The sequence below is a fragment of the Poecile atricapillus genome, chromosome 1, assembly GCF_030490865.1.
Source record: "Poecile atricapillus isolate bPoeAtr1 chromosome 1, bPoeAtr1.hap1, whole genome shotgun sequence".
In the NCBI taxonomy this organism is placed as follows: Eukaryota; Metazoa; Chordata; class Aves; order Passeriformes; family Paridae; genus Poecile; species Poecile atricapillus.
In genome coordinates, this window is record NC_081249.1 from 143,413,182 (window position 1) to 143,440,192 (window position 27,011).

The 27,011-nt window shown below is 43.8% G+C and overlaps 2 protein-coding genes across 2 annotated transcripts; one reads left to right on the plus strand and one right to left on the minus strand.

Moving 5' to 3' along the window:
- The first annotated feature begins 2,588 nt into the window (after nt 1-2,588).
- ZFYVE19 (zinc finger FYVE-type containing 19) lies at nt 2,589-14,958 on the plus strand. The gene is made up of 11 exons (XM_058853532.1): nt 2,589-2,814; nt 3,310-3,431; nt 6,035-6,088; nt 6,586-6,746; nt 7,958-8,103; nt 9,002-9,116; nt 9,655-9,864; nt 10,637-10,716; nt 11,425-11,535; nt 12,927-13,069; nt 14,431-14,958. The coding sequence occupies exons 1-11, from the start codon at nt 2,761-2,763 to the stop codon at nt 14,501-14,503; spliced, it is 1,269 nt and encodes a 422-aa protein (XP_058709515.1). The 5' UTR covers nt 2,589-2,760; the 3' UTR covers nt 14,504-14,958.
- A 4,698-nt stretch (nt 14,959-19,656) lies between these two features.
- Nucleotides 19,657-26,616, minus strand: PPP1R14D (protein phosphatase 1 regulatory inhibitor subunit 14D). The gene is made up of 4 exons (XM_058853546.1): nt 26,178-26,616; nt 21,950-22,045; nt 21,732-21,764; nt 19,657-19,772 (listed from the first exon to the last, which is right to left on the minus strand). The coding sequence occupies exons 1-4, from the start codon at nt 26,358-26,360 to the stop codon at nt 19,704-19,706; spliced, it is 381 nt and encodes a 126-aa protein (XP_058709529.1). The 5' UTR covers nt 26,361-26,616; the 3' UTR covers nt 19,657-19,703.
- Nucleotides 26,617-27,011: the final 395 nt, after the last annotated feature.

Here is a 27,011-nt window from a genome sequence, read left to right on the forward strand (position 1 = left end):
GTATAGTCAAAAGTTTAGGATTTAAATTCCACAATAGGAGGATTTTCAGAAGCTCTAATTAAAGTTCAGCACTCACTTAACACACTCTTGAAATCCAGGATGTAAGGATTTAACCTCAAAACACAGAGGTGTCTAGCAGTGATGAATATATGCATTCCCATAGATGTACATAACTCAAGACACAAAGAGGTTACTTTTATTGCATACAAAACCAGATGTTTTTAAAGAGAGACCCACTTCCACAAGCCTCTGTGTGTGTAAGAAATAGGAGTGTTTGTGTCCAGGTATTCCTTTTTTACCTGCTTTGAGACTGTCCTGTTTCCTACCTGGGAGGCAAATCAGAGCTTTTGAGTTGTATGCTTTTTGTAGTCTGTAAGAACCAGAACAGAGATCTGTCAATTATTGCTGCAGGAGAAAAAACAGCCTGGAATAAAACATTACAGAAGCACACAAAAATGTACTATTCATAGGTCTATTTTTGTGTTTAATTTAAAACACATTTCCCTTACATAAATAAATAACTGTGGTTGAGATGACACTTGCATGACTACAACCCCGGTTATTGAATCATGGAATAGTTTGGGTTGAAAGGGACACATAAAGGTCATCTAGTCCAAAATCCTACAGTAAACAATCATCTTCAACCAGTCCAAGTTGCTCAGAGCCCCATCCAACCTGACTTTAAATGTTTCCAGAGGTGGAATATCCACAATCTCTCTGGATAACCTGTTACAATGCCTCACCACCCACACATAAAAAAATGTATCCTTATATCTAGACTACATCAACCCTCTTTAGTTTAAAACCATTGTCTCTTGTCCTACCACAACAGGCCCTCCTAAAATTCTTGTTCCCGTCTCATATAAGCCCCCTGTAAGTACTGAAAGGCTGCAATAAGGTCTCCCCAGAGCCTTCTTGTCTCTTGACTCGACTCGACCCAACTCCCTCTGCATGTCCTCGTAGGAGAGGTGCTCCAGCTCCCTAATCGTCTTTGTGGCCTCTTCTGGACGTGCTCCACCAGGTCCTTGTCTTTTCTGTGCTGAGGACTCCAGACCTGGATGCAGCACTCCAGGTGGGAGCTCCCCAGAGCAGAGCAGCTACAACTACGTAGGACAGAGAATGTACAACTTGCTGTGCCACAACTGAGTTTGGCAAGAAGAAGACATACAAACCAAAGCCCATTTAAACCCTCCTGCACTTCAAATAGACATTGAAAACCTTATAGGCTAAGTCGTCACGTAGGATTTTATACTCGAGTTCTCTTTACCATGGGAAACATCTGCGGGGCAAAAAAAGAGAAATAAAGGAAAGATGCTGCTGGTCTGCTGCCAAATGGCCTCGGGCTCAGGAGCTGGAGACCCGCGGGGGCCGGGCCCCCTCTGGCGGACACCTGCAGGGAGCGGGAACGGGAATGGGAGCGTGTAGCGCTTCTTCTGCAGACAGGTGACAGAGACAGGGCTCCCCTCCCGCCCTGGCCACGGCTCCCGGCTCCATGGGCAGAGCAGCCGAGGCGTTTCTCAGCAGGCAGCCTCAGTTTCCCGGCCGTGATCCCCCCTCGCACCTCTGCTGTCAAGGTTTCCTTGGGTGGCTGCTTGTATTTTCTCCTAAAGGGCTGCACTCCAAATTCCACCTGTCAATCGGTAGGTTGCACTGTAACATCAAGACTGAAGTCTCCTGTTCCTGTTTTCCCACTGAGCTCTCAAAAGCAAAGACAATGAAGCCTTTTATTTGAGTTTATATTTGTCGCGATTCCTTGCTTTATGCCTACAATATCTAAAATGTCCAGGTGGTCTCCAACACAATTGCTAGACAGATGCAAAGTTTAGCTTCCAATTGTCTTTCTAATGTTTTTTACCATTAAAAAACCTAACCAAAAAAGCATACAAATGCCAAAAATGAAAGATTGAGAGAAAACCCCCTCCCCTCCCCCATTTTATTCCTTTAAATTTATCCTTATTCATATATTAAGGAGTTTTACTTCCTCGAATAAATCAGTCCGTTTCTTAATTTGTGTACGTTTTTACAACGTGGGGTTATATATTAAACTGGAAAGAATGCACAGTGTACCTGCAAACCCACACTGTTAACAGGATGACTCATTTGCACTCCGTGACTCTACAAGCACCGCAGGACATTTACCCCTGAGGGCAGGCGGATCAGCACTGGCAGAAGGATGCGCTGGCGGTAACTGGAGTTTTGTAGTTCAGCTGATTCTTGCTCTTCTGAGACAGGATCTCACCACAGGCTTAGAACAGAAGAAAAAAAAAAAAAATCGAAAAAAACCCAAGAAACCCAGAGTAGCCTCAGGACAACACTGTCAGCCTTAGAGAATACATTTTTTTGTCTTATTAACACCCAAGAACAGCCGAAGCCCTCCGGGACACGGCGCCTCCGGCGTGGGCGGGCAGCGGCACCGGACTGCAAGTACCAGAAAGCATCGCGCGGCGATGGTAGCCCGGCCGGCCCGGCGCAGGGGCCGTGGGGAATCCTGGGCAGTGTAGTTTATTCGCGGAGAGATCTCTGGCGTCTGAAGGCGGCGAGAGCGGGGCAAGGGACTACAACTCCCGTAGGGCCGTGCGTCGCCAGCTCTGTGCTGAGGGGACGGGAGGGTGGTGTCCGCGCCTCCCGGCTTGTGACAGCCCCGCTCGCCGCCGGTCCTTGGGCCTGAGGTGGCCACGGCACCGGCACCGGGGAGACCATGGAGCTTGGCACAGCGAGGGTGCAGCGCCATGCCTGAGGGCGGGCCGGGGCCGTAGCGCCATGGATAGCCGGTGCTATGCGTGCGCGTCCAAGTTCTCTGTCTTCAAGAAAGAGGCAAGTCCGGCTGCGGGGGGTCAGGAGCGGGCCAGTCCCGCGGGTGCTTCCCCCGCAGTGCAAGGGTCTGAGGAGGGAACTGGGGACACGCTTCCCCGCCAGCATCCTGGCGCTGATGTCCTTGCTTACTGAGCTCTCGTGGTGCCTAGTTCTGATATGTCTCCAAATATAGGAAATTACTGACCGAAAAAAAATAAAAAATAAGTCATTGAATGCCATCCCTCTAATCCAGGATTCTGTCATGGTCTCAGACAATTCATGCACACACTTCGTTGTAGTGTGGGGTGAAGTGGTGACTCAGCTCCCAGCAGGAGTTGTGTGCTGGTGCTCCGAGACTCTTGAGTCTCCGTATCTTCAGCAGCAGCTGGTGAAACAGTTCAGTCACAAAAACATCAGCGTAAGCCCAGGTTTATTCTGTGTGTGCCTCGGCCCGCCAGCGGGGTGTGGTGGCGAGGTGGTGAAGCCCTGTCCTGCCCTTCTCTCCTGTCTCTGCAGTGTGGCTGCAAGAACTGCGGAAGGTCCTTCTGCTCGGGCTGCCGGAGCTTCAGTGCTGTTGTTCCCCGCTGTGGAAACACTCAGCAGAAAGTCTGCAAGGAGTGCCATGATAAACTAACGGGGTAAGAGGGGAGTGTTTCTTCACCCAAAAATAGTTTCCTGCTTTTTTTTCTTCAGTTTACTTTCCATGTGATGTTGCAGATTTCTGCAGGAGAACTCTGCCTTCCATATTTGCATGATGCTGCCTGTACCCCGGAATTCCAAGACAGGACGTCTCTGAACTTGTTGTTATATGAGCTCTGCAGTCCTAAAAGAGGAATCAGGATTTGTGCCTGTTCTCTATGGTTGACAAAGTAGTTTGAAAGCATCAGGTTTAAATCTTCACGGATGGACACTGAATTCCTGTGGACAGCTTAACTACATAGGCTGAGGTTAAACCACACTATGTTTTTGCCCAGAAACCTACACCCCTTTAACAGTTCTGGCAGTCTTCTCAGATGTGTATAGTTGAGTAGCCTGACAATAAGATGTTCAAAGTGTTTTTACTTCTGTGGGCAAACAATGACATAAATCCTTGTTGAGGGTTCTCTGCTATGTGTGGCTTGAAGACATAAAGTTTTGTAGCCTAAAATTTATAAAATTTTTGCTTTTGAAAGAAAACAAAATTATTTGCAAACATAACCAGTAGACTTCCTGTTGAAAACAAAACATGTAGTTCAGTAGCAGCAGGATTATACACTTGAACAAACACAAGAGCACAGATGTACACTAGAATCCCTCTGTCAACCAGATCTTCTGTGTCCTCCTTTTTCTCTTGCATTTCTCTTGTTCCTTTTCCTCGCTTTTCTCCTATAGCAAGGAAATTTTACCAGCAAGGGAGGAATTTTCTGGCTCTGCAGGTGTCTAAAGGAGAAGAGCCTCATTAGTGAAGGTCTTCATCTTCATGGGCTGCTGAAAATAGGGGAAGACAGTATTGTCTTTTCAGTTTGGAAATTTTCTGATTTCCCTTCACAACTTCAAAGGCATTAAGAAAACAGGGCCACCTGTCTTGACGTTTCTTCTGGGTCTTTTTTTCTCATAATTTTAATATCAGCACTAGAGAGCTACAGCAGAAAAACAATCTTCCCTGACTGGATAGCAGATAGATTATAGAATCATAGAATGGCCTGGGTTGGAAGGGACCTTAAGGATCATCTATTCCAGCCCTATGCTGTGGGCAGGGACACCTTCCACTAGGCCAGGTTGCTTAGAGCTCCACCTAACCTGACCTTGAGCACTTCCAGGGATGGAACATCCACAGCTTCTCTGAGCAGTCTGTTCCAGTGTTTCACCACTCTCCAAGTAAAGAATTTTTTTCTAGTATCTAATCTAAACCTGTGCCCTTTCAGTTTAAAACCATTCCCCTTTATCCTGTCACTACATGCTCTTCTAAAAAAGTCCTTCTCCATCTTTCCTGGAAGTTTCCTTCAGGTACTGGAAGGCTGCAGTTAGGTCACCCTGGAGCTGTCTCTTTTCCAGGCTGAATAATCCCCGTTCTGTCAGCCTTTCCTCATAGGAGAGATGCTTCATCCCTTTAATAAATTTGGTGGCCTCCTCTGGACTTGCTCCAACAGGTTCATGTCCATCCTGTGCTGGGTACCCCAGAGCTGGATGCAGCACTGCAGGTGGGTACCATGAGAGAGGAAGAGAGGGGCAGAATCCCCCCTGCTTGCCACACTGCTTTGGATACAGCCCAGGACACAGCTGGCTTTCTGGGCTGTGAGTGCACATTGCTAGGTCATGTCCAGCCTCTCATCCACCAGCACTCTCAGGTACTTTTTGGCAGGGCTGCTCTTGATCTTTTTGTCCCCCAGCCTGTGTTGATAGCAGGAGTTGCCCCAGCCCAAGTGGAATACCTCGCACTTCGCCTCATTTAACCTCATGAGATTCCCAAGGGAATCTTCTTGAGCAGGTCCCTCTGGATGGTGTCCTATCCTGCAGGTAATACACATAGGCTGCAGTTCTGTAAGCTGCATATGTTGTTCTTCGTTGCAAATAGCTTTCAGAATCGAAGCCTTAGAACTTTGGAAAGTGTTCTAACAATGTTGCATTCAGTCATTACTATATCAGCCTTAGCTGTGATTTCTAAGAATGAATAAAATATGCTAACTAACTTACATAAGTGTCTAGTTTAGTCCCTCAGCCTGAACACAGCAAAGTAGAAGAGCTATACATGTTTGTGGTGTGCAGTGTTCAAGTATCCTGGAAGATGTTATTATATAACTTTCCTAGCACTTTGTTTTACTTGTATGTTATATAATTCTGTGTTTGTTGCATGCTCCAGCTCCTTCCAGAGTGTCCTGCTGCATGAAAGCTAATTACACTGGGAGTCTTACCTAAGTACTCCCTACCTAATCTCTGGACTGGGAGGTGCAGCCTTGTGGGAGGCAAGGGTATTTCAGCCCCACCTCCTTTGGATCACTGCTATTAAATCACATTCTGTCTAAACGCAAAGCAACTGGACCAGAGGACAGAGATGAAGGCTCCCACTGTCCTGGACAGCTATATTATCTTAATCCCTTGCATAAGCTGATTCCTGTCAGTATTAATGAGGTTAAGAAAGGGGCTACACCAAGAGGTCAAGGGGCACCTATTGATTTCTCTTGAGTTGAGAGACTAGACGATTGTCAGTATTGTCAAGTATTATCAGTATCTTGAGTTCAGAGAAATCATTTTTGTCTTTCAGAGAAGGATCTCAAAGCAGTTCAGCAAAATGGTCACCACCAGAAAACTACAAAAAGTGAGTTGCAATTGCCAAGCCATTCTTTCTACTGCAGAGGAGCCTTTTAGGCCCTCCTCTTCTCCTGTGGATACCATCAAGAGTGGGGCTTGTAGTGTGGGTATTTGCTTGTTCAGAGTTAGATTAAGGATGGAGCTTTTGTTTGCTGTTTGGATTGTTTGTTTGGAGGGGTAAGGAGTATGCACTTTTGAACAGATTCCTGAACAGACGCCTGCAATTATCTGTGGCTGGTCAGAGTTGGCTTGGGAACGGGAACCTTGTGGTGAAATGTTCCTTGTCTCCTGGGAAGTGCTGCCAGGTGTGCTTTTCTTGTGAGCTAACGTTTCCCTTGCTCTTAGGAGTACTTTATTGTGCTGATATTGGAGAGAGTGGTTTCGTTTGTGTTCTGCACTGGCATTCTTCAGATAGCCTGTTGGGCTCAAAGAGGATGTTTTCTTATCTCCAGGTTAAAACCCCTGTTCTCAGTTGTCATGTATTTTTTTCCATCCTTGTCACAGGCGTGTAGCAGCTTTTGAGGCTAAACAAAACCAGCTGAAAGACCAACGGAAGGCAGCTGCAAAACCGCCAGGTCAAGCAGGCTGCAGATACCAGGGGCTCTCAAAAGAGGATAGAGCTATTGCAGAGAGACTGGAGAGGCTCAGGAAGGAAAGGAAACCAAGTGAGTTTTAGAGAATACCATAAATACCTTGGGTGGAAACACTACTATTTGGGAAACAAGGAACCTGGAGGGACGGGGAGGTGCTGGGCTTTAAGAGGCTGTGATATTAGGAAGATGAAGGCTTAAAATAGGACAGAGCATCCAAGCAGCATCCAAGTTCTGCTGCCACAATGGCCAACTTCTACAATGATTTTAGATCAATGTTCCAGTTTCATTTTGCTTCTTGGGGTTTCTCTTGAAACTACTACTCAGTTTTGGAGCAGTGTCTTACCTGTAAAATCATTTTCTCATTTTCCATTTTCTGGGGTAGAACCTGTGTCAAACCCACTTGGAGTAGAATGAAATTAAAGTCTTTGGCCAAACTATTTTGAAGCAGGCTTCCTGTGAGTCATTGTCTTGGGCAACAGCAGTTCTAGCCTCTGTGGGACTATGTTCTGACCAGCCTTGTCTCACAGAGAAGGAAAAGGATTTTCATCCCAGTCCACAGCTGTCAGGTTCTGGGACTGCTTTGAGGTGTTTGCATGAGAATAAACTATTTTAAATGTTATATGTGGTCTCTAAAAGAAGAAGAACGTTTTTCAGAGTGGTTACCTGGTTATCATGGAATCATCAAGTCCAACCGTTAACACAGCACTCCCAAGTCCACTACTAAACCATATCCCAAAGTGCCACATCTACACATCTTTTGAATACCTCCAAAGACAGTAACTTAGCCACTTCCCTGGGCAGCCTTTTCCAGTGCTTGACAGCCCTTTCTGTGAAGCAATTTTTCCTAATATCCAGTCTAAACTCTCCTGGAATAACTTGAACCATTGCCTCTTGTCCGTTATGTGGCAGGGGAGAGTTTCAGTCTGATAAGGCTGGGATTGCATTAGAAGATGTGGGACCAATGGACTGAATTGCGTAAATGACACTCATTTCTCTGCCTGTCCCTAGAATCCCAAGTCAGCTGATTTCCAGATGACATCACCCTAATATAGATAAACTGTGAAGGAGGCAAGGATTTGGAAGAAAGGGATAGCAGTTAGCATCAGGGTAGTCTCTGAGTCACTGCAGTATGACCCCTCAGTCACATCAGGGCTGGGCTAGGTTTTTTCTGAGGTGTTCAGAGTCTGATACCAGAAAGAAATACAATTTTAAGGAAGAAAACATGCAGCTTTTCATTTTCAATAACAGAATAATCTCCTCCCTTGGGTTAATGTGAATTGCAGAGTCCATCCCTACTCAGGCTGAGATTGAAGCCAGGCTGGCAGCCTTGAAGGAGGATGGCCGAGGACCTGTTCCATCCACAAAGGAAATGGAGGACCGGTTGGCTGTCCTGCAGGGGAGAGATCCTCCTTCCCAAGCTCCCAGACCTGTAAGCTCCCTCAGCTCTTTAGTCAGCAATTTATTCTGAGCTGACACAGTAACTGGTGACACAGTATGCTAACCATTCTTCTTTCTTCAGCTTTCTTGTGTCCAGGTAGCTTCCTTCAGAAAACTCTGTTTCCTGATTGTGTCATTGCTCCAGAAGCAAATCACCAGCCTTTAGTAGATCACTGCTTCAATTTGAATGCAACATGTTCCTTTATGCCAGATGTAGTTCCTGTGTATATTTTTAACAATAGATGCTAAGGTTTTTTACTCTCAACTCGTTTATGTACCTGAGTGGTCACAGTTTCTCAGAGCTGCTTGTGTTGGAGGCTCACCAGCCCTACCTTCTAATTACATCTTCTAGTTTTTACTGCATACCAGCTGGGCAGAAGCCTGTTAATTTTTCCAGGAATGGAAGCCCAGTGTGATTTGTCTGAGGTTGCAGAGGAATCAGTTGGATATATGCCTTGAATGCCTATAGGAATGGTCTTGTCCCGCAATATACCATTTCCTTACGGTTCTTTCAGCTGCATGCCCAGCTGGTGTCATATGTCTCTGGTCTGTGGAGCTGCTGGCTGATACTGTTGGAATGACACTTTGTTTACACTGGAGGTAGTGGCAGAGCTGGAGTTCAGATCCAGCAGCATGCATTCCTAGACATTCAGCACCCCTTTGCTATGTTAGGGTGACTGCTCTTTGAGTTTTGTGCATTCAGCACCTCTGAAAGTGAAACCCTTACAAATCTTACATCATGTAACTCTAAACTGAGATTCTCAATGTCAGTGGAAGCAGCTTTGTATGCTGCTCCCATCTAGGGTGATCTTGGTTGCCAAAATTCTCCTCTGATTGAGTATGCCACTTTCCTCTCATTTACCTTTTCCCACACTCCCCTGGTTTCTTAGGTACACCAACCTCCCGATACTCGAAGTCTGGTCCAGAAGACAGATGACTTGTTAACCCAACTGTCTGAGGAGGTTGCCATTGATGAGCATTATAGACCAAGAGTTCAGCCTCCAGGTATTTGTTTTGGCTTCTGAAGACCTGTTTATGTCTAATAATGTATGTGCTATGCTGAGAAGGGAATTTGTGCCTCCCTGTGTAACTCTACATGTGAGCTGAGTTTGTCCGTATCTTCCCCTTCTAATCCCCCACACTGACCAAGAGCAGCCATCTGGCTCCACACTGGGTCTCAGTGTCTGCTTGGAGATGGTTCCTTCTTGTCAGGGTTGTATTATTCAGATTCACTGTTTCTCTAAAGTGACTCCTCCCTGAGGAGGAGCTATTGCTTCTCCTAATGCACCTGTGCACTGTTACAAAACATCAGAATCTGGCATACCATTCCTGGCTGCATTGCTTTCTCTGTAATCTCACTGTAGGCCACAGATTAGCTCATTTTCTTCATGTACATTGAAGATCCTACTGGCATGCCTTTTCCTCATGTTACCCAGCTTCATGGAGGGCAGCAAGCTGCTCTCATAGCATTATTTGTCATGTTTTCTGTACCCAAGGAACATTGCTGCTGAGTCACCAGTGTGTTCTGTGTGTCTGTCTGCAGCTGTTAGTAGCCAAAGTTTGAATGATCTCAATCGGGAAATTGAAGATTGTGTTTGCCCTGCAAATCTGGACCCAAAACAGGTAGAGGAAGAGAAGAATAAACTTCTGGCAGAAGCTGCTGCTGAGCTGCAGGAAGAGAACACTAGGCAGGAAAAGATCCTACAGGTTGCCAAGAGACTGGCAGCACTCAAAGGCGAGGACCCAGAGAAAGGTGGGTAGCTGTTGCCGCTGAAGATGAATAGATCACACGGACATAGGTCGAGGTGTGGTGAAAAGAAGAGAGAGTTTATTTTTCCCCCCAGGATTTATAGGCTTCTGACCACGGCCAGGGATTGGATGGTCAGGATAACACTTTCTCACTGCACTGGCCATGAGAGATGCCCATCACAAGACGTGTAACAGAAAGAATGTACACATATCTATGTTTACAGTTACTGTCCTGGGAAAGTCTTCAGAAAACTATGTTAGCAAGCTCAGAAGCTGAGTTTTCAGGGCGACAGGTAGCAGATAAAAATACAGTGCCAAGAGAGGAATCAAGTTGCTATGACAGAATAATTTCTTTATTAGTGCTTATCCATTTCATTCCTCTGCAAGAGGAATGATATTGTTCTGCAAGAAACTGATATTTGGTTCTGTCTGCGAAGTTGTATAGGTTGGTTTGTCATGAAATCAATATGAAAGATCTAAGTTGAGGGTAAAGGCTGGGACTGTATGGTCAGACTGCTTTGTCTTGCGCCCTTCTTTGGGATAATTCTAGCATGCTCTGGTGAGGTTAACAAAACTTTTAAAACCAAAACTCTGGTTTTGGTGGGGATCTTTTCTTTCTCTCATCCAAGTATTAAAAATAAACAGTAACATCCTTTTTGAGGAATCTGCACCTTAAAAGGTCAGAGCCAGAATGCCACAGCCAGTTCACACCACAAAGAATTGTCTCTGGTATATGGCAGGTGTGAGTTACAGTCTCACATTTCTTACTCCTACAGTTACACTGGAAACCTATAAGCTCCCTGACAGTGATGAGGAAGTGTCTGAGGAGGAGGCCATTCGCAGAGTGCTGAAACAGGTCAGAAGTGGCAGCTGTGGCCTTGTTTTTCTTCCTCTTGCTTATGCCTCATGTGTGTGTTACCTGGTGAGCGTACAAAGGATGTATTTCTGTACCTGAGAAGAGTTTAATTTCCTTACTTTCCTAGTGCTTTTCCAATAACAGCTCCCAGGGGCCATTCAACTATTTGACAGGCAATTGACAACAATATTTCTAGTCTGTCACACTGCCTTTGTCATTCATGCTTAGTGTCTCTGGTGGTCTGTGTGTGTCTCCTATATAACCACACTTTGCTGGCATTTCCTCACTGCTTCTTGTTCTGTGTTTTCCTCCAGCCAGTTAGAACATGGATGATGAGATGTGCTGTGTAGCTCAGCTTATGCCTACATTTCTCACTAAAATGTCTCTGAATTGTCTTGCAGGCAGACCTGAGCTTAAGTTTGTCTGATATGTCACATGTGTGTAATTAGCATGATGCTGAGGGCCTGCTAGCTGCACTGCAAAGCAGAGTGTGTGAGCTGCAGGCCTCTGCTGCTGCAGACTGTCCACAATGGACAGACAGTATTCCAAGTGCAGATTGAGTTTACCTCTGTCTGGGTAACACCAGCTGCATTCAGATTTGTCATCTCCAGTTACTGCATGAAAGCAACAAGCACAGGAAGTTTAAGGCCTAGAATGAGGCTCACAGCTGTTTGAAACAAGAGATTTATTGCTTTGTATTGTTACCAGCTCACAGAGGAAGCAGCCCTGGATGAAGCAAGTGGATTCAACATTCCCCCAGATCAGATCACCCAGCCAGGACCCTCACAGCAGAACCTGTGTAAGAAGGCAAAGCAAAAGGTCAGTGAACTGGTCAAGATGTCTTGAATTGATGTCTTGAATGTTCCAGGGTGTCAGGAGAATACAGTTCTGCAGCAAAAGTTTGTTGTATCCTTGGCTTGATGCAGAAAAAAATATAAAATAACCAACCAGTTTCTCCAGAGCAAACAATCCAGGCAGCTTCTGCAAGGCTGACCAGCTCTGAGCTCAGCTGTGAATCATCCTTGTACTTACAAAAGGAATTGTTCCCTGGAATACAATTCCTTTTAGGCTGGCTTTGTGTTGAATGTTACAGTGTTGTATAAATCAAGAGAAGTTGGTAAGACACCTCACAGTATGGATATTAGAGAATTATACATATATATATGTATCTGTATAATTAGATCAATAAGGCCACGGTCTAGTATCATACAATCTGAACCAGAGTAAATGGGAGTTTACCAGTGCTTTCAGCATGTGCAGACTAGAACCTCTAGATAGTATTCTACTGTCTGTGTCTTCATATAATGTCAGAGGAAGGAATTAGTAGCAGGACATCCTATTCTCAGAGTGGATTCTGGCCTACTATGGAAATAGATACATGATCTCTAATGTATATTACAAGAATTAAATTCACCTGTGACTCACAGGCACCTGTCAGGCCTACTCCCAGTGGAAGAAATTACGTAATTGTAAGCATTATTAAAAACATCCATCTCAGGTATGACACCTTGCATTTCTGGGATTACTGATGCAAAAGATAGTGTTAGGAAAAGATTGTGTCAGGGGGCTGCTTTTGCCAGTGTCCAGGCACTATGTCTCAGTGTGTTTTCAGTTCCACAAGAGTTCTCTGTAAGGGAGAAGGAAACCATAGTTGGTTCAAAAGATCTTTTTGTCCTAGCCTCAGGTACAAATGAATAGTAGTGGCCTTTTGGCAAAGCACTTCCTTTGTCCCTTGTAGTTTTCTTTCTACAACAGGGAGAAAACAACACCCCCACCTTCGCATTCCTTTCCCTTCCCACTTAGCCCCTTTCAGCAAAACTGATCTTTTGCTTTTGCAGCAGGAATTCTCTGTCACATGGTATTATTGTGGTGCCTGCCAGAATATCTGGGCTTCATGCCCTTAGCACACACAATGTAGGTGTGTGTCACTGTAGACACTAAATGAGGCTGAATACCTATTTACGTTCCAAGCAACATAGATTCAAACCCAAATTCTAGCAAGAACCTTGCGTTTTTATTTAGCAATCTAGACACATATGGAGCCTGTTCCTGCACTCTGGGCAGGTTCATCTCATAGACTCATCATCAACAGAGAGGAAACTGTGGGGACTGGGGACAGGTCACTGTGGCCGTCATACATTACAGTTAAAGTCCTTTATTATCTGTGCTGGGGTTTGAACTCTCTGTCTCTTGTTTTCTGTGTGAATTAGAGCCACACTCCAGCCACCTCAGCTCTTGCAAGGGCAGATGATAGTGATGAGGATGAGTTACCCTGGTGCTGCATCTGCAACGAAGATGCCACTTTGCGCTGCCATGGCTGTGACGGAGACCTCTACTGCCAGCGCTGTTTCTGGTGAGTATCACAATTCCTCTGGATCTGAGAGGTGGGTCAAAGGTAAGCTTGGCCCCTTTTGTATATTTTTCTCATTGGGTAGAAAAACAGGCAGTAGGAGGCAGGATTTGAGGAATCCAGATCTGAGCTGAATTCTAGGTGTTAGAGAAGTACTTTCTTGTGATCAGTAGTTGTCTCAGGCTTCAGGGAGTAAACTGGTCCTAGGCAGAAATGCTTCAGTGCATGTTTGGGCACATTGTCTGAGTGTTCTGTGGAGCAGCTGATGTGCTGCATTACGTGGGATGGGATAAATGAGACCATTGTTCAGTGACTCCTATGGCTTGTTAATGCCATTGATGCATGACCTGGGCTGGATTCCCTTAAAGGGCGAGATCAGATAATACGAATTACTGAGGCTTTTCTTAGGTTGAGACTTTGCAATCCTAAACCATATTAAAAAATTCGTTGTTTAGATATGTATTTGTGAGCTTTTTTTCACCAGTCAGACCTTGCAGCAGCTGTAGTCTTGGTTCTTAAACATGTATAGCTTGATTTTTGACAAAATTTTCATGTGTCAGATTTGGAGGGTTAATTCATTTGAATACAAAGCTATTCCTAACAGCTTGTGTGATTTCTCTTTTTTCATGCCTCAAAACTGTTGGGTAGTTGGCTGGGTTCTCAGATTAGTGCTGGATGACATTAAGACATCAGGTTGCTAAAAATGAGGTTGCGATAACAAAAGATGCTTTTGTGCATATTCTCTCATTTCCTGCAAATGTATTTGTAGGGAAATGCAAATGCAGGGGGGGGAAATGTTTGGAAAGCATATGACTGGCAATGTTACATTATTAAAAACAAAACATACAAACAAAACTACCTGACAGCAAAAATCAGTAAAAGCAGATTTAACAGTCTGGCAGGTGAGTGCCATGCTTACTCAGCACTGCCTGCTCCTGAGTGTGGTTAAGACAGCTGCCAATACACTGCATTATTTTCAGTTATTTTCCAGCGGTTTCTGGAGGAGACTGTCATTTTGTCTGTTGTCACAGTTGCTAATGTCCCTGGAATCACAGACACGGTGATGAAAATGAGCTATTAGTTACATTAATCTCTTCAAGAGGGAAAGAAACAGAAGGAGCTGTTGTTATTTTCAAATCCAGCTGACAAGGATGAGCAGACCTTCTCAGAAAGCACCTCAGAAATTTCTGTTACAAGCAAATATCTTAAGTAGTTAGTCCACATGGCTGCCAATCAGGTCCTCACAGCCAGCCCTTGGGATAAGTTTCTGCTTTAAGGGCTGCTGGGTGATATCTTGTGCAGTGGCTAAGGAGGGATTCCTGGCCTGGGTATTTACTTCTGACCACACTTTGTTTACTTCTTAGGGAAGGCCATGAGGAGTTTGACCTGAAGGACCACCAAACCTCCCGCTATCATCTTCCTTGCAAACAGAAGTGATCACACTCTTCATGGGGAGAAGAGGAGCTGGAGAATGGGAAAACAGAGGAGCTGGTCAGATGGAAGAATCCAAGTGGATTTGCAGCCAAAACGGGTGATGTTTTGGACAGTTAAAGGATGTGCTGTAATCTGAGAGAGGCTTGGAGGGCATGTGACTGTTCTCACAAATACACCTGAGAAGTGCAGGGTTTGCTGTGCATGCTTGGGGATAAATGGGGCCTTGATTTGAGGAGGTGGATACAAGTCCATAAATACAGACGGTGAAGCAATGTGGGTAGCAGTAAAGTTGTGTGTTTAAGGCAGTACTGACTGCCTGATAAATAACTTCCTGCTTTTACTAACAGGTTATGCACTGGTTCAACAGGCAGCAAAGCACTTTGCACTGAGAAAAATGTCTGCATTGTGATCACTTGTGTGATGAGAACTTCAAAGCATAATAAAAGTTATTTACAGAGGCCTGTGGTTAAAGTGTCTCCTGAATATGCTGATAGCCCTTTACAAAGTGTTGCTTTCTTATAATGGTATGTTAGTCCTAGTGTCAAGTGGCTTAGGAAAAGAAATGAAGAATAGTGAAGTCATCAAAAATGTTTCTGTGGCATGACTGGGAAAGATGTAGGGCAGTGTTGCTCACTGTCTCAAAAGGAAGGATCCTTTGGAAAGGTAGTCTGCTACTGAAACAGTGTTGTGGCCTGCAGTGGCTGTGCCAAGGTCATGTCTGTAAGAGCAACATGTTAGTCTGAAAGAGTTGTGTATTAGTCTGAAAGGAGGATTTGACTTTATTATTTGGTCCCCTGGTAGGATGTTACCTGTGTGATGCTCTTTCTGTGGTTATGAGGGAAGCTCAGTTGCACATGTCCATATCCCTCCTGGGAGACAATTCAGATGCAAGCGGCACTTGCCAGTGCTCAGAACACTTGTAAAGAGACTCTGTTATTCCATTAGCATGATCTCTTTCCAAATGATCTGACTTCTGAGAGAGCTCTGTAAGGTTGACAAATTCCAATTGCAACAAAATAAAGGATTTGCTCTTGACAGGGAATTTCCAATGAATCTTGCCTGTCTGGTTTGACACTGCCACTCCCAGCTGTCTGCCTTGCCCCCATGCTTAAGGTCGGTGTCTCCGGGGTGAAGTGATGAAACAGTGTTTACCTGCACCTCTGGTCAGAGGACAGCAAATGAATTAAACCACTGTTGAAGATGGGTTTCTACTAACGTGCTGCTCTGGATCAGACTCTTCAACAGAAACCTGGTTCAAACAACGTAGAATAGAAATGCTTTAGGTTAACACAGTAAAAATGGCAAGCATGTCCAGCAGTGCCATCAAAACCTTTTCTTAGGAAGGGCTGGAAAAACCTGACTTCTGTGGAAGATCTTCTTTCTCCTGGCAACCCTTGTTTCACCATTGCCTGTCTCCTTGGACAGGCAGATGGAAAAACTACTTGAGTTGTTCTGATGCAAGAGCTCACAATTAACCCTGTGTTACACAAAATTTAAGTAAGTTACAGCCCTGAGGAGCTTGCAGTCTTAAAAATCAGAACAAAATGCTGTTCTTTCTTTATGTTATCATAGGAGCGACACTTCTTCATTGCTATTTGACATGGATAATTAGTCTGATATTAAGACAGCCCATTTCTGTTTGAGGTTAAATCCTTCATGTTTCACATATGCAGGGGAAGGTGCAAGTATCTGTTCTTATTTCTCTCCTAAACTGATCCACTGCTTTGGGCTTCAGCCTGTGTCTTCTCCAAGCAGTTAATAGTAATTTTATTACTTGATTTACAGCTGCTGGTTTTTTTACTATTAGTCTGAGCTGGTATGATACTTGCAACATTTTGAATGCTTCATCAGCAACAACAAAACTTTTGAGCTCCCTTGCAGTTAGGCAGCCTCTGTCCTGTAAGCCCTGCCCTGTTTCACATCAGTCGTAATGGAGGAGGTTGCAGCCGGAAGCAGTTTATTTAGATTCCCAGATTGGTTTCTGTGGGGCCATCCCAAGGAATCCAGAAATGCACCCAACCCATTACCTGAAATAGAACTTAGTCATACATGGAAGAGTCTCTTCAGTCATACAGACACATGCTGCTGCTTTCCCTGCACCACTAATGGACATTTTTGTGGCTGCTGCACTTTCTGCATGTAATGGGCCATTTTAGTAGTAGTCCAATCACTTTCCCCTGAGAAGCCATTCCCACTGTAGCTGTTGCCTCAGTGAACTCCCTGTAGTGGGGGTAGAGGGGTATCCAGATGGGCAGTCTGCAGGAAGCACACCTAGCTGAATCTGTGTTGTGAAAGAGGAATGCTGCATGACCTATAACTGGGCAGTGCACTGTTAGCTGTGTTGCTTACTCCCTCTCCTTGTCTTTGAAAAGGTGCTGGTAAACAAAGACACTGGTAATCAGTCTGTTTCTGTCAGGCCAGATCAACTTCAGTCATAGCTGTTCAAGGACAGAATCTCTTTCTGCAAGGTAGTTCGGCACCTTGCAGAAGGAGATTCAACTTGTTTGCTCTTGTCTTTGTAGGAAGTCATGAGGGAAAATGAGATTTTCTTTCCCTCTCAAAATGTTTTGTACATGAATTATCAAATGTAGGCTCCACTCCAACAAGAATTCAAATTATAAAAGCTCATGAACTTTTATATATTGAGTTATCTTAGTATAATCAAGAATGTTTCAAGCAACATTCTTAGATACTACCTACATACTTTTGCTAGTGGTGGTGCAGGGAGACAGCAAAGTTAACTGGAAGATGTTTGTAAAAAAAAATTTCAGGCACTGATTTTAATCTGTCCTTGTGGTCTAATGTGAGAACAGCCAAAATGTAAATCAAACCAAGTATGATTTACTACTGTTTAAGAACAAGACAAAAAAGAAGTTACTCTGCCTTATGTTGCTTTTTCTTTTGCACCAGTGAGTTGAGAAATCATCTACCACTGGCCACACATTGTCTTGCTCACCTGATCTCACTGTGCTCAGCTGAAGGCCAAATAAGCATAAAGACAACTTCAGTCAAGCAGAGTTTTTGGATCCTGCTTTGTCTTTGGTTCTAACAATGTCTACCCTAAAGTACAAACAAAAATTCTTTTTGCATCACTCCATATTGAGAAAATACAGAACAATGCCTGGGGGGAGAAAATATTTCTCTTGGGCCAGAGGAGAAGCATGTCATGTCTTTGTGCTGTTGCAGCTCAGCAGAATAAAACAAAGCCTGTTGGTGGGGTATGTAAGTAGTCTGAACTCCTATACTACAGTGTGCTGTAGCTAATTACATCTCTAGTTTAGGGCAGTCAGCTAATGGCCTGTCCACCTAGATCTTCCACCTGAACTTCTGTTTGATCCTAGTCTGTTTTTAACAGTGTTCAGAGGTTTCTGTTAATATGCTGCTCTCTTTGATCAAGGGGTGTGTTATATGTCTTAGCAGGTGTCATCTGTAAGCAATGCCAGATCTGTAACCATTGCAGCTCTGGATTTAATTTTTTTTGTTGTTATTTTACTTAAAAGTTGAGATTTCATGGGGGTAGGCATGTCCCACTAACCCCTATTTAAGCCAAAAATGGCACATTCGCGGAACTCCCGTAGATAGATATTGGCCCTGATAAAGAAAGACCATTCCAGACTCCAGCATAGTGGGTGAGGCTTAGAACATCTTGGAGCAGCCTTTGAACAAGATATGAGGTCCATGGCTTGCCAACTTCCAGTCACATACAAGAACAGCATGTGACATGAAGCAGGCCCTTACATCACAGTTGTTACTCCAGCTTGGATTTTGTCCTCTTAGAGGACAACCCACAGTTTGTTCACTGACACCTGGAAAATAGGAGGGAAGAACAAGATCATAGTCATCACTGCTGCTGATAAAGATGGAAAGACTAATGCATTTAAGATATTACTGGTACAGCCCAAGACTCCTTGTTTGTCTTTGTTAGCTAATCTGCATGTCCCTCTGGTTCCATAATCGGCCCCTTCTGCCCCGGCTCACCAAACAAACAAAAGATATACTCAAAAGCTGGCCTTGAGCATTCTGCTCCATAGGAGCCCCTCTGGATGTGATTCAGACTCATGTCTTGTGTTTGCATGGCAGGCATCACTGTAGGGACAGTGCATAATGTGAGAGTGTGCTGCCTAAGCAATCAGCCTCCATCTGCTGTCTTATTTCCTAGTCACATGTGTCAAGTTACTGACTTGCTGAGAGGCTGGATGTAGTTTCTCTGTATTTTTCCAGGCAAACATTAGTTGTAGCCAGAAGAGTTTGTGCAGCAAGGTACTACTCTTGTGGACACTCAAGTGTCCTACTTCACTGCTCGTTTGTGAGACCTACCTGTCTGCAAAGACTCGCTCCAAGATGCTCCCTGAAGGGAAGTTGGGAGCAGGTATTTTCTTAGTTCAGTTTTTCTTTAGAATCTAAAGAGAGAGCAAAATCAAGCAGTGCATAGCTGGTTTTCTCTGTTTTAATATAAAATTGAGTATTTTTCCAACATCTTTTTAAACTAGGAGAAAAATAATTTCCAGACCTTGTTCCTTTAGAAAAGGCATCTAAGTCATAAGTCTTAAATTCCACAAAAAGGAAAAAAAAAATCAGCCATTAGCCTTAGCAGCTGTTTCACAAACTTCCCCTTAAGTAGGCCAGGTGCACTCAAACTATTATATCTTTTCTGTCCAACCTTCATAAGTAACAGAGGCACATACTTTTTAATAAGACTTACAAAGTATGTGCAATGCTGTAGAGTCAGGTACAGCAGTAACAGGCAGGAGATCACAGTTGGGTCCAAGCCAGACTGAAATGAGGTGCAGCTTAACAGTGGCTGATTTTCCATGTTGATGAATGAGTGATAACCAATGCCTTGTTTTCCTTGCAGTGGACAAAAAAAGAAGTCTTGATGAGCTCCTGAGAATTGTATTCAGTGCTCCTTGGCCAGCATGGAAATTCCTAGAAGAATCTAAAGGAGAGGGACATCTTGTCCTGTTCCTCAGGTTAACACACTCTTTAAAAATAAGGAAAATGTACAATCTAGCTCCCTGCTGTGTGTGTAGATCTGGAAGGAGTGGAGACTTCAAACCACTGGTACAAAGTTCACAAACTTGGTGATGTTTCTCAATAATAGTAAGTCCTAAAAGTATTCAGAAGTTCTGTTGCTGATCCTGGTTTTTGTGAGGAAGATACACGTTTCCTTATAACCAAAGCTGGGTTCTCCATGTGAGCAAGGTCATTTCTTCTGAGGATTGGTGACTCTCCGGAGACCTCTCAATCGACTAAGCAATTCCGTAATGAAGTCCTACGATAAGAATTGGTTGAAGAAGGATGTCGTATTAATTCCAGCGCTCACCAGCCCAGACAGTACTATGGCATTTCCATCATCCCCACATTCACCCTCGCACTGAGCAGAAACCAGAATTTTGACATATATTGAGGAAACCTATCTTTTAGCTTAGGAAAGGAGACCTTGTGATGGATGAGAAGGGTCTAAAAGCTCCTCTGCTTCCCTTCCCCTGTCTCCCTTTGGAACAGACATGACTTTCTCCTCAGGAGCTAGCCTGACCCTCTTCATACCAGATACCTGCTTTTACCACCATGAGATGACCTCAGGATGCTGTTGTTCTCTTTTAGGTTCCACTGGCTTCCTGTTGCCACCATAACCTCCTGCCCACTTCTGCTGCCCTCCCAATCTAGGGCAAAGCAAGTTGTCCCTCTTGTTCAACCAGTAAAGCTCCATGTTGTGAATTACAAACCATCCTGGAGCTGTGCCAGTTCTACAAGGAAGTGGCTGGCAGAGAAGAGGTGGAGCAAAACATGTAGGACTAATGGGAACATTGCACAGGGGTTGAGGACAGGCAGAGCAGATAGATGGGCAGTTAATGGAGACAAACCCTGACTACTTTGCTGACACAGCCAGGGACTATGAACTAAACTAGCCTATCTGGTTATTCCAAGCAGAGGGCAATGTGACTAGTGCAAACTTTACCCTTTGCGTGGCAAGTAACGTCACCATAAAGAAGTGTGCAGCCTTTCTTGCCCAAAGACATAGCTACATGTTCTTGTAATTAGGCAAGGTCACTGGAAGTACTGCAGCTTGTTACCATTTGTGCTGTGTGGAAGCCCAGCATCCTCACTTGTGTCGTCAGAAGTTGCCACAATGTGCTCTGGAAGTAAATGCCTAGGATCATACATTCCTTTTCAGTCAGTCCTTGTCTTGTCTGCTTTCTGCAGTTAGATTGCTGTAATCTTTCAAGGGGACTGGATTCAAGATCCCCAGGGTGAAAGTACGTGTTTTTGCCAATGAGGCAGCAGTATCTGTATTCAGCAGATACTGTGGTGTCCACAAGACACTTTCATGGCTTATAACTTAGCAGAGAAAACTCTCTTCAGTTATTGCTCTGGGAATGTGGGATTCTTGCCTCGCATATGACATTCAGACAGTCTATTTCATATTGCCAGCTTTGCTGAAATGCCTTCTAGGAGAGTATCTGTGATGATTGCTACAGCCCAGTTTAATTTCAGTGATATTAATTGTGATTCAGTGATTGAATTTTAGTCATGCATTTATCTCAATTTCTTATGTTCATCACTGCACAGACACATTGGCTGGACAACACATGAAGTCTGATGGATGATGTGTAAGCAGAATGTTCACATACAGTGCATGTGCAGCAAAGGCAATCCCGGTGTGGTGCATGCACACAGTATTGCCTCCAATCATCTGGAATTAAATCATTGTGGGATTTAACTGTCTAATTCAAAGTCAAAACTTGTAAAGTTACCTGGGGGGAAAAAATCCATGTGTAAAACTAACCTACATGACCACTGCTCAGCAGTTATCTGCCCAGTCCAACCTATGGGCCATTCTACATTTGTATCACTCATAACCCTAGAGTGTTTTAAGCTAAGAACGCATTTAGTTAACAGTGTAAAAAATGGTTATGTGAGCTATGTCACTGGCTGTGGCTTTTCTACACTGAGGATCACATAGCAACTCAGACTGATCAGCTTAGGATGTCCAAAACATGGAAAGAACTTCCTCTGATGGTGAAGCATAATTCCTTATTTGCTCCAGTGCTCTGCCTTCAGCTCATCCATGTGCATTTATATGTAATTCTACAATCACAGAATAAAGTGATTGAACAAATCTGCAGCAGGATAGTGTCGTGTCTTGGCTACTCAACGAAGCAGCAGCAAAGACACTGTAACAGAATAGTATAACATGTATACATGTAAATTTATATGGTGCTTTACTCACCTCTGTGGGGCTGGAGCACTCATGGAGGATTTCCTGAAAAAACAAGGAGTCATCATTTCAGTATTTTATGAGATGGTCTAATTCTCCCCTCCCTACAAAAAGGAAGGCACAAGAAAGTATCATGCAACACTGCAAACACCTATACTCTACACCATATCCCACTAGTCTTTATGAAGAAAACTTCAATGACTTAAAGTCACCAAGTCCCTCTATCTGACCTGTAGTTTTAATTTCTGTTCTTCATTTGGGACCTCCAGGAGATCTTCAAGATCAATTTGTGGTTCAGGAGCTGCTGCTTCTGTTTCCTCTCTTAGCTAAAAAGGAAAAGAACCACCAGAGTTAATTAACCTTCAAACTTCTAAGAACTCTAGAGGCCATCTTTAAAGAACTAAGCAGCTGAGTTGCAATAGAACTATGCTGCAATGTTGAGGTCAAGATATAAATAATTTCAAAAAAGGGAGACTCTTATAATGAGGGCATGGGTTCCAGCCCCTTTGTGGTATCTGTGACAGCCATCCTATTGTACACATTCTTCATCTTTTCCAACCACTACACTGCTCAGGGATCATCACCCATCATTGGAAGACCATTTCAAGGATATCAAACTGCAGTGCCATGTACATCAGCCTGTGACACCCTTCATCTGTGAGGATCTCACCAAACAGAACTCCAACAGGCTTAATCTTAGAGAGGCATAAATAATAGAAGGAGATTTTAGGGTTTTATGCTAATCACACTCACCTACTTTGTATTTATACTAAGGCTTTTTGCAGTAATGGAGAGAAAAATAGTTACGCTGTTGAATGACCTCACAATACTTTCCCAGCTTTCTCTAATAGACATGAGAGGGATAGTCTCCTTTAGTTTCCTAATAGTCTCCTTTAATGAAGGAGGGACCCCAAGTTTTGGTGACTGGAGTAATAATCTTGTAGTGGGTGCATGGGGGTGCATGGGGGAAACATTTGTAAACTTTATCACAGACACATTTTAGCTTCACAAATGTCCACAAGGAAAGCAGCCTGTGTTTTTCAAGTGTATTTGCAAAATGAATCACAACACAACACTAGTGATATTTTGGCATAGTAATCAGTAGAATAAGGGTACTGGGTGAACAGCACAGTACCTGGTTGCCAGGTTGTGGCATTTATGGATGTGTATGTAAAACATTAAGCACTAAAGGCAATACTTACAGGAAAAAAAGAAACTTTTCCTGAGCAGTCACTGATACCAAGCCAGAGAGTAAGTAGAAAGCCTTTGTTTTAGCTTTAATACACAGCTAACTTACGAATAAATAATAAACCAGAGTGCACAGTGACACACACAGTATTCAATCTTAAAAGTAATAGTTTATATGTGACATTTTAGAATAGGTGTTAATCCAGTCTGATTCTGTCTGTGGTTAAGAAGCTGAGTAGGCTGAGAAGGCGAGATAGGGTAGGAAATCCCTGTGGTTTTTAGTCCTAGTGTGCATGCTGTTCTGGCTTCCATATGCAAGGAATCCTCTTGAAAATCATGGAGTCTTAGCTTTGTTGCAAAAAATCCTTGTGACAGTAAATATCATAACATTCCCTGTATCAGGAGATGATGTTTGAACTAACCTTGCTGGCATTCGAATCTCTGGAAGATACTCAGGAACACTGCACTGCTCAGGGCAGGTGGAACAAAGTAAGAGGTAACAAAGAGACAATTGTAATGGAAGCTGATGGATACAAGGAAACCCAAAGAAGCAGGGCAACTGAATAGTCGTGTCACAATGCACAGAGGAGAGTAGGATGACCTGCTGGACATCTCTGTGATTACAAGTAATTTACTGTGACACATGTATGTATTTGAAGAGATCCTATTAACAGTCTCTGACCTGGCACAACATTATGTTATGTAGTTCCTTGTAGCAAATCTCTTATGCTGGCCTGAATACCTCAGGAAGCAGGGAAATTTGTTGTGCTGAAGAGATACTAGCAAAAGCAATCCACTAGCAATCTGTTCCTGTAAGGGCATGGCTGGGTTTATCACTTGTGCCTGCTGGGATTTTGCAGTAGGGAAAAAGAATCCCCTTTGGGCAGCTACTCTGATGACAGTGAACAGCTCTTACTTAATTCTCTGGAAAACAGAAGTCATAAACTGACTTGTTTTTCTGACACCTTTACAAGTGTAAAGGTCTGTCTCTACACTACAGCAAGTAAGAATAGCACATGGAGAACCCCATATTGGGTCATGTTACTGGTAATACCAACTGCTTTTTGTCTGTCTCAGGAAAAAAAGTGCCAAAAATTTAACTCTTCAAAAGTGTAGTGATTCCCCAAAGGACAAGATGTTCTGTTAATCAAAGCATCAGCCATTCTCCTTGCTTATCTCTAGCAAACCTCAACAGTCAGGAAACAGACTCTGTGAACTGAGCTACCAATTGCAGGGACAGTCCCTTTAATGCCAGCGCAGGCATGTGTGGGAAGCAATATTGTCACTGCCGCTCTTTTGAACAGCCTTTGCTCACCAGGACTACCACGTCTGCAGCACTTTGCAGACACACTGAACTTTGTGTCTGTCTGACTGGGTCTGCTGATAGATTCTGCTTCCATGTGCACGGTATAATGTTTCATAATGCATTATGAAGAGGCTTAAGATGCAGCTGAGAATTTATTATTATCATTTTAATAAGCTGTAGAAAACAACTGGAAATTCACAAATAACGTAAAAAGATTAGTCATTTTTACTAAGCAAGCTATATTTGGGAAACCTAAAAAAGTTGGTTAACAGAACAGAAGCAATAATATACTCATTTTCAGAGAAGACGTGCATTTGCAGCAGAAGGAAGGACCTTTTTCTCCATATTTGTTTTCTACCTGTTCTTTGCATAAGGCATAAATAAAACAGAAATGAACTATTTTTATCTCCCAACATGGCATGAGTCTGGCACATTCCCACAAATATCAAATAGGAAACAGTCACACAGAAAATCATTATAATAATGATTATAACAATAAAAAACTTCAGCAACAACAATAATAAGTAGAGACTTAGAAGCAGTTCCTGAAGTCTGGGTCTTCAGCTGTGGAGGTGACATGATTCTGTAGCTCTCAGGCCCAGAAAATCTGCCTGGGCAGGCAAAAATTTCTCTGTACCATCATGGCAAATAGCATGAAGCCCACCATTCCTGGCCTGTTCTAACATGTCCACTTCACTGTTGATTGCAATTTGAAGCTGCTGATGCTCAGAGCAGAAGACTCTAAGCAATCATCAGCTCTTATTTCCTTGTCTCTCAAAAGTGTGCTTAACACTGTGCTGAGCTGCAAATACAGAATACAGGACAGAAAGGGCCTGACAGTTCATTTAGTCTGTTCCCATCCAGGACATAAATAAGTGGTTTTACACAGTTTGTTAAACCCATCTGTGTCATCTCTTGAAGATGGAGATTCTCTGTGGGTCAAGAAAACTGTGTTCGCCTACCGTATCAGCCACTGCCCTAGAGAGAAAAGCAAAACCCTTAATCAAACTATTTAAAAAGGTTTGAGACCATGATATACAATGGGGAAAAGCCTTTCATCTTTTACTGTACCAGACTCCAAAGGATTATCTCAAACACAGAAGGGCACAATTGCTTCTGAAAGCACCCAGCATGAGTGTCATGCATCTAAGGACAATATATGAATAGAAGCAATAGTACAGGGTTGAAATTTCAATATAACAGGCAGTGCTGGAACTTGAATGGGTTGAATGTACTATTCAATGGAACTTGAATGTCACTAACCCAGCAAAAAAATGCAATAGCTCAACTAAAGACCTATACTATTCAGGTGCTGGATGTAGGCACTCCTGGATCTTTCATACTAGGACAGCTCTCAAGCAGGCGGGAAGAATTTGGGAGTAACTGCTCCTAGTGCAAAGGGAAGATGAAAAGGGAATTGGTGAAGATGAAAGCATAAGATTTCTACATTTGACCAAGAATTTTTTTCCCATTCTTCCCTGTTGCCAGTAGCGTGTCCAGACTCTGCAGTTACAGATACAGCACATTCCAAAGTGTCTCATTCAAACAGCAGGTAGAGCTTCACTGTTGTGTCAAAAAGGAACAGGGATACACTGATCACTCTAACCCAGTTAGCTTGGATACTACTCACTGCAAAACCACTCACCACGTGGAGTTCAGCAACAAGAATCATCCTGGGTTTATACATCTCTCTAGGTTGTGCTACTCATGCTGAGCAATAGCTACATCCCCTCAGTGCGTGCAGCACCAGGCAGTTCAAAGCCAGTTGGATTGCATCAGTGCAAGCTTCCCTGCCTGCTGACACACCAGTCAGAGTGCTGCAGAGGGGGCATGGAGATACCTGATGGAAGTTGAAGACAAGGAGCTGTTTCTAGTGAGGCAGAGCAAACAAACATCTGTGCCAGCACACAGGGCCTCTAGATCCATTCACCTGACAAGCAATTGGACTTCCCCCAGCTACTTACCCGGCATTGGTACAGCTCCTGCAGCTGGGCATTGATCCATTCCTCCAGGTCTAGCCAGCGCTGTAGGTCCTTGCGGTTGTACTTTATGGTCAACTTGCCCAGTTTCCTGTGTGATGATTCCTCCCCAGGTTTCTCTGGCGTCTGGAAAGTCACCCGGGGCAGTGCACTGGAGTTGCTGGCCATCCTCACTGCCTCCTCCTCAGACAGCAGGAACTCACCTTCTGGGCTCCCTCACACCTTTTCTCAGTCTCCTTTAACCAAAGCTTCTCTGCAACCACTGTCTCCCAGCACAAGCTAGTTACAGGCACCAAAGGTGGGAGGCATTGGTGTTCCTAGGGAGAGAGTTAGGGGTGGCCCAGGGCTGGGGCAGCACCCAGGCTCTGCAGGCAGAGTTACAGCCGCAGACTCTTAGGTTTCACCATCAGATGTGCTGACAGGAGTAGGGAGGTAGGCAGAGTTGTTGTAATAACATCTGTTGTTAAAAGAAGCCAAGTGAACCAGGGAATTGATGAACCATGTTTGTTAATATTTAACACAAGTCAGCTCCAAGAGGTGGGGAAGAAGGAGGTTTTAAATTACGGTTTTCCTACAGGCATAACTTACATGCATGTGCAATTCCAGAGGGCTGATCCATACATAATGCATTGAATCCTGCTGCAGTTCACACTCAGTAAACTTCCTGCAGCTACAGGGTTTAGTTCCCTTTGAGATGGTATATTTGGCATTTTCATCTACAGCAGTGGACCCAGTACAGATAAGAAGTGGTCTGGAATCAGGCAGTTCATCCATTATTTTACAGCAGTAAGTCAGGAAATGACACAGCAACCCATAGTT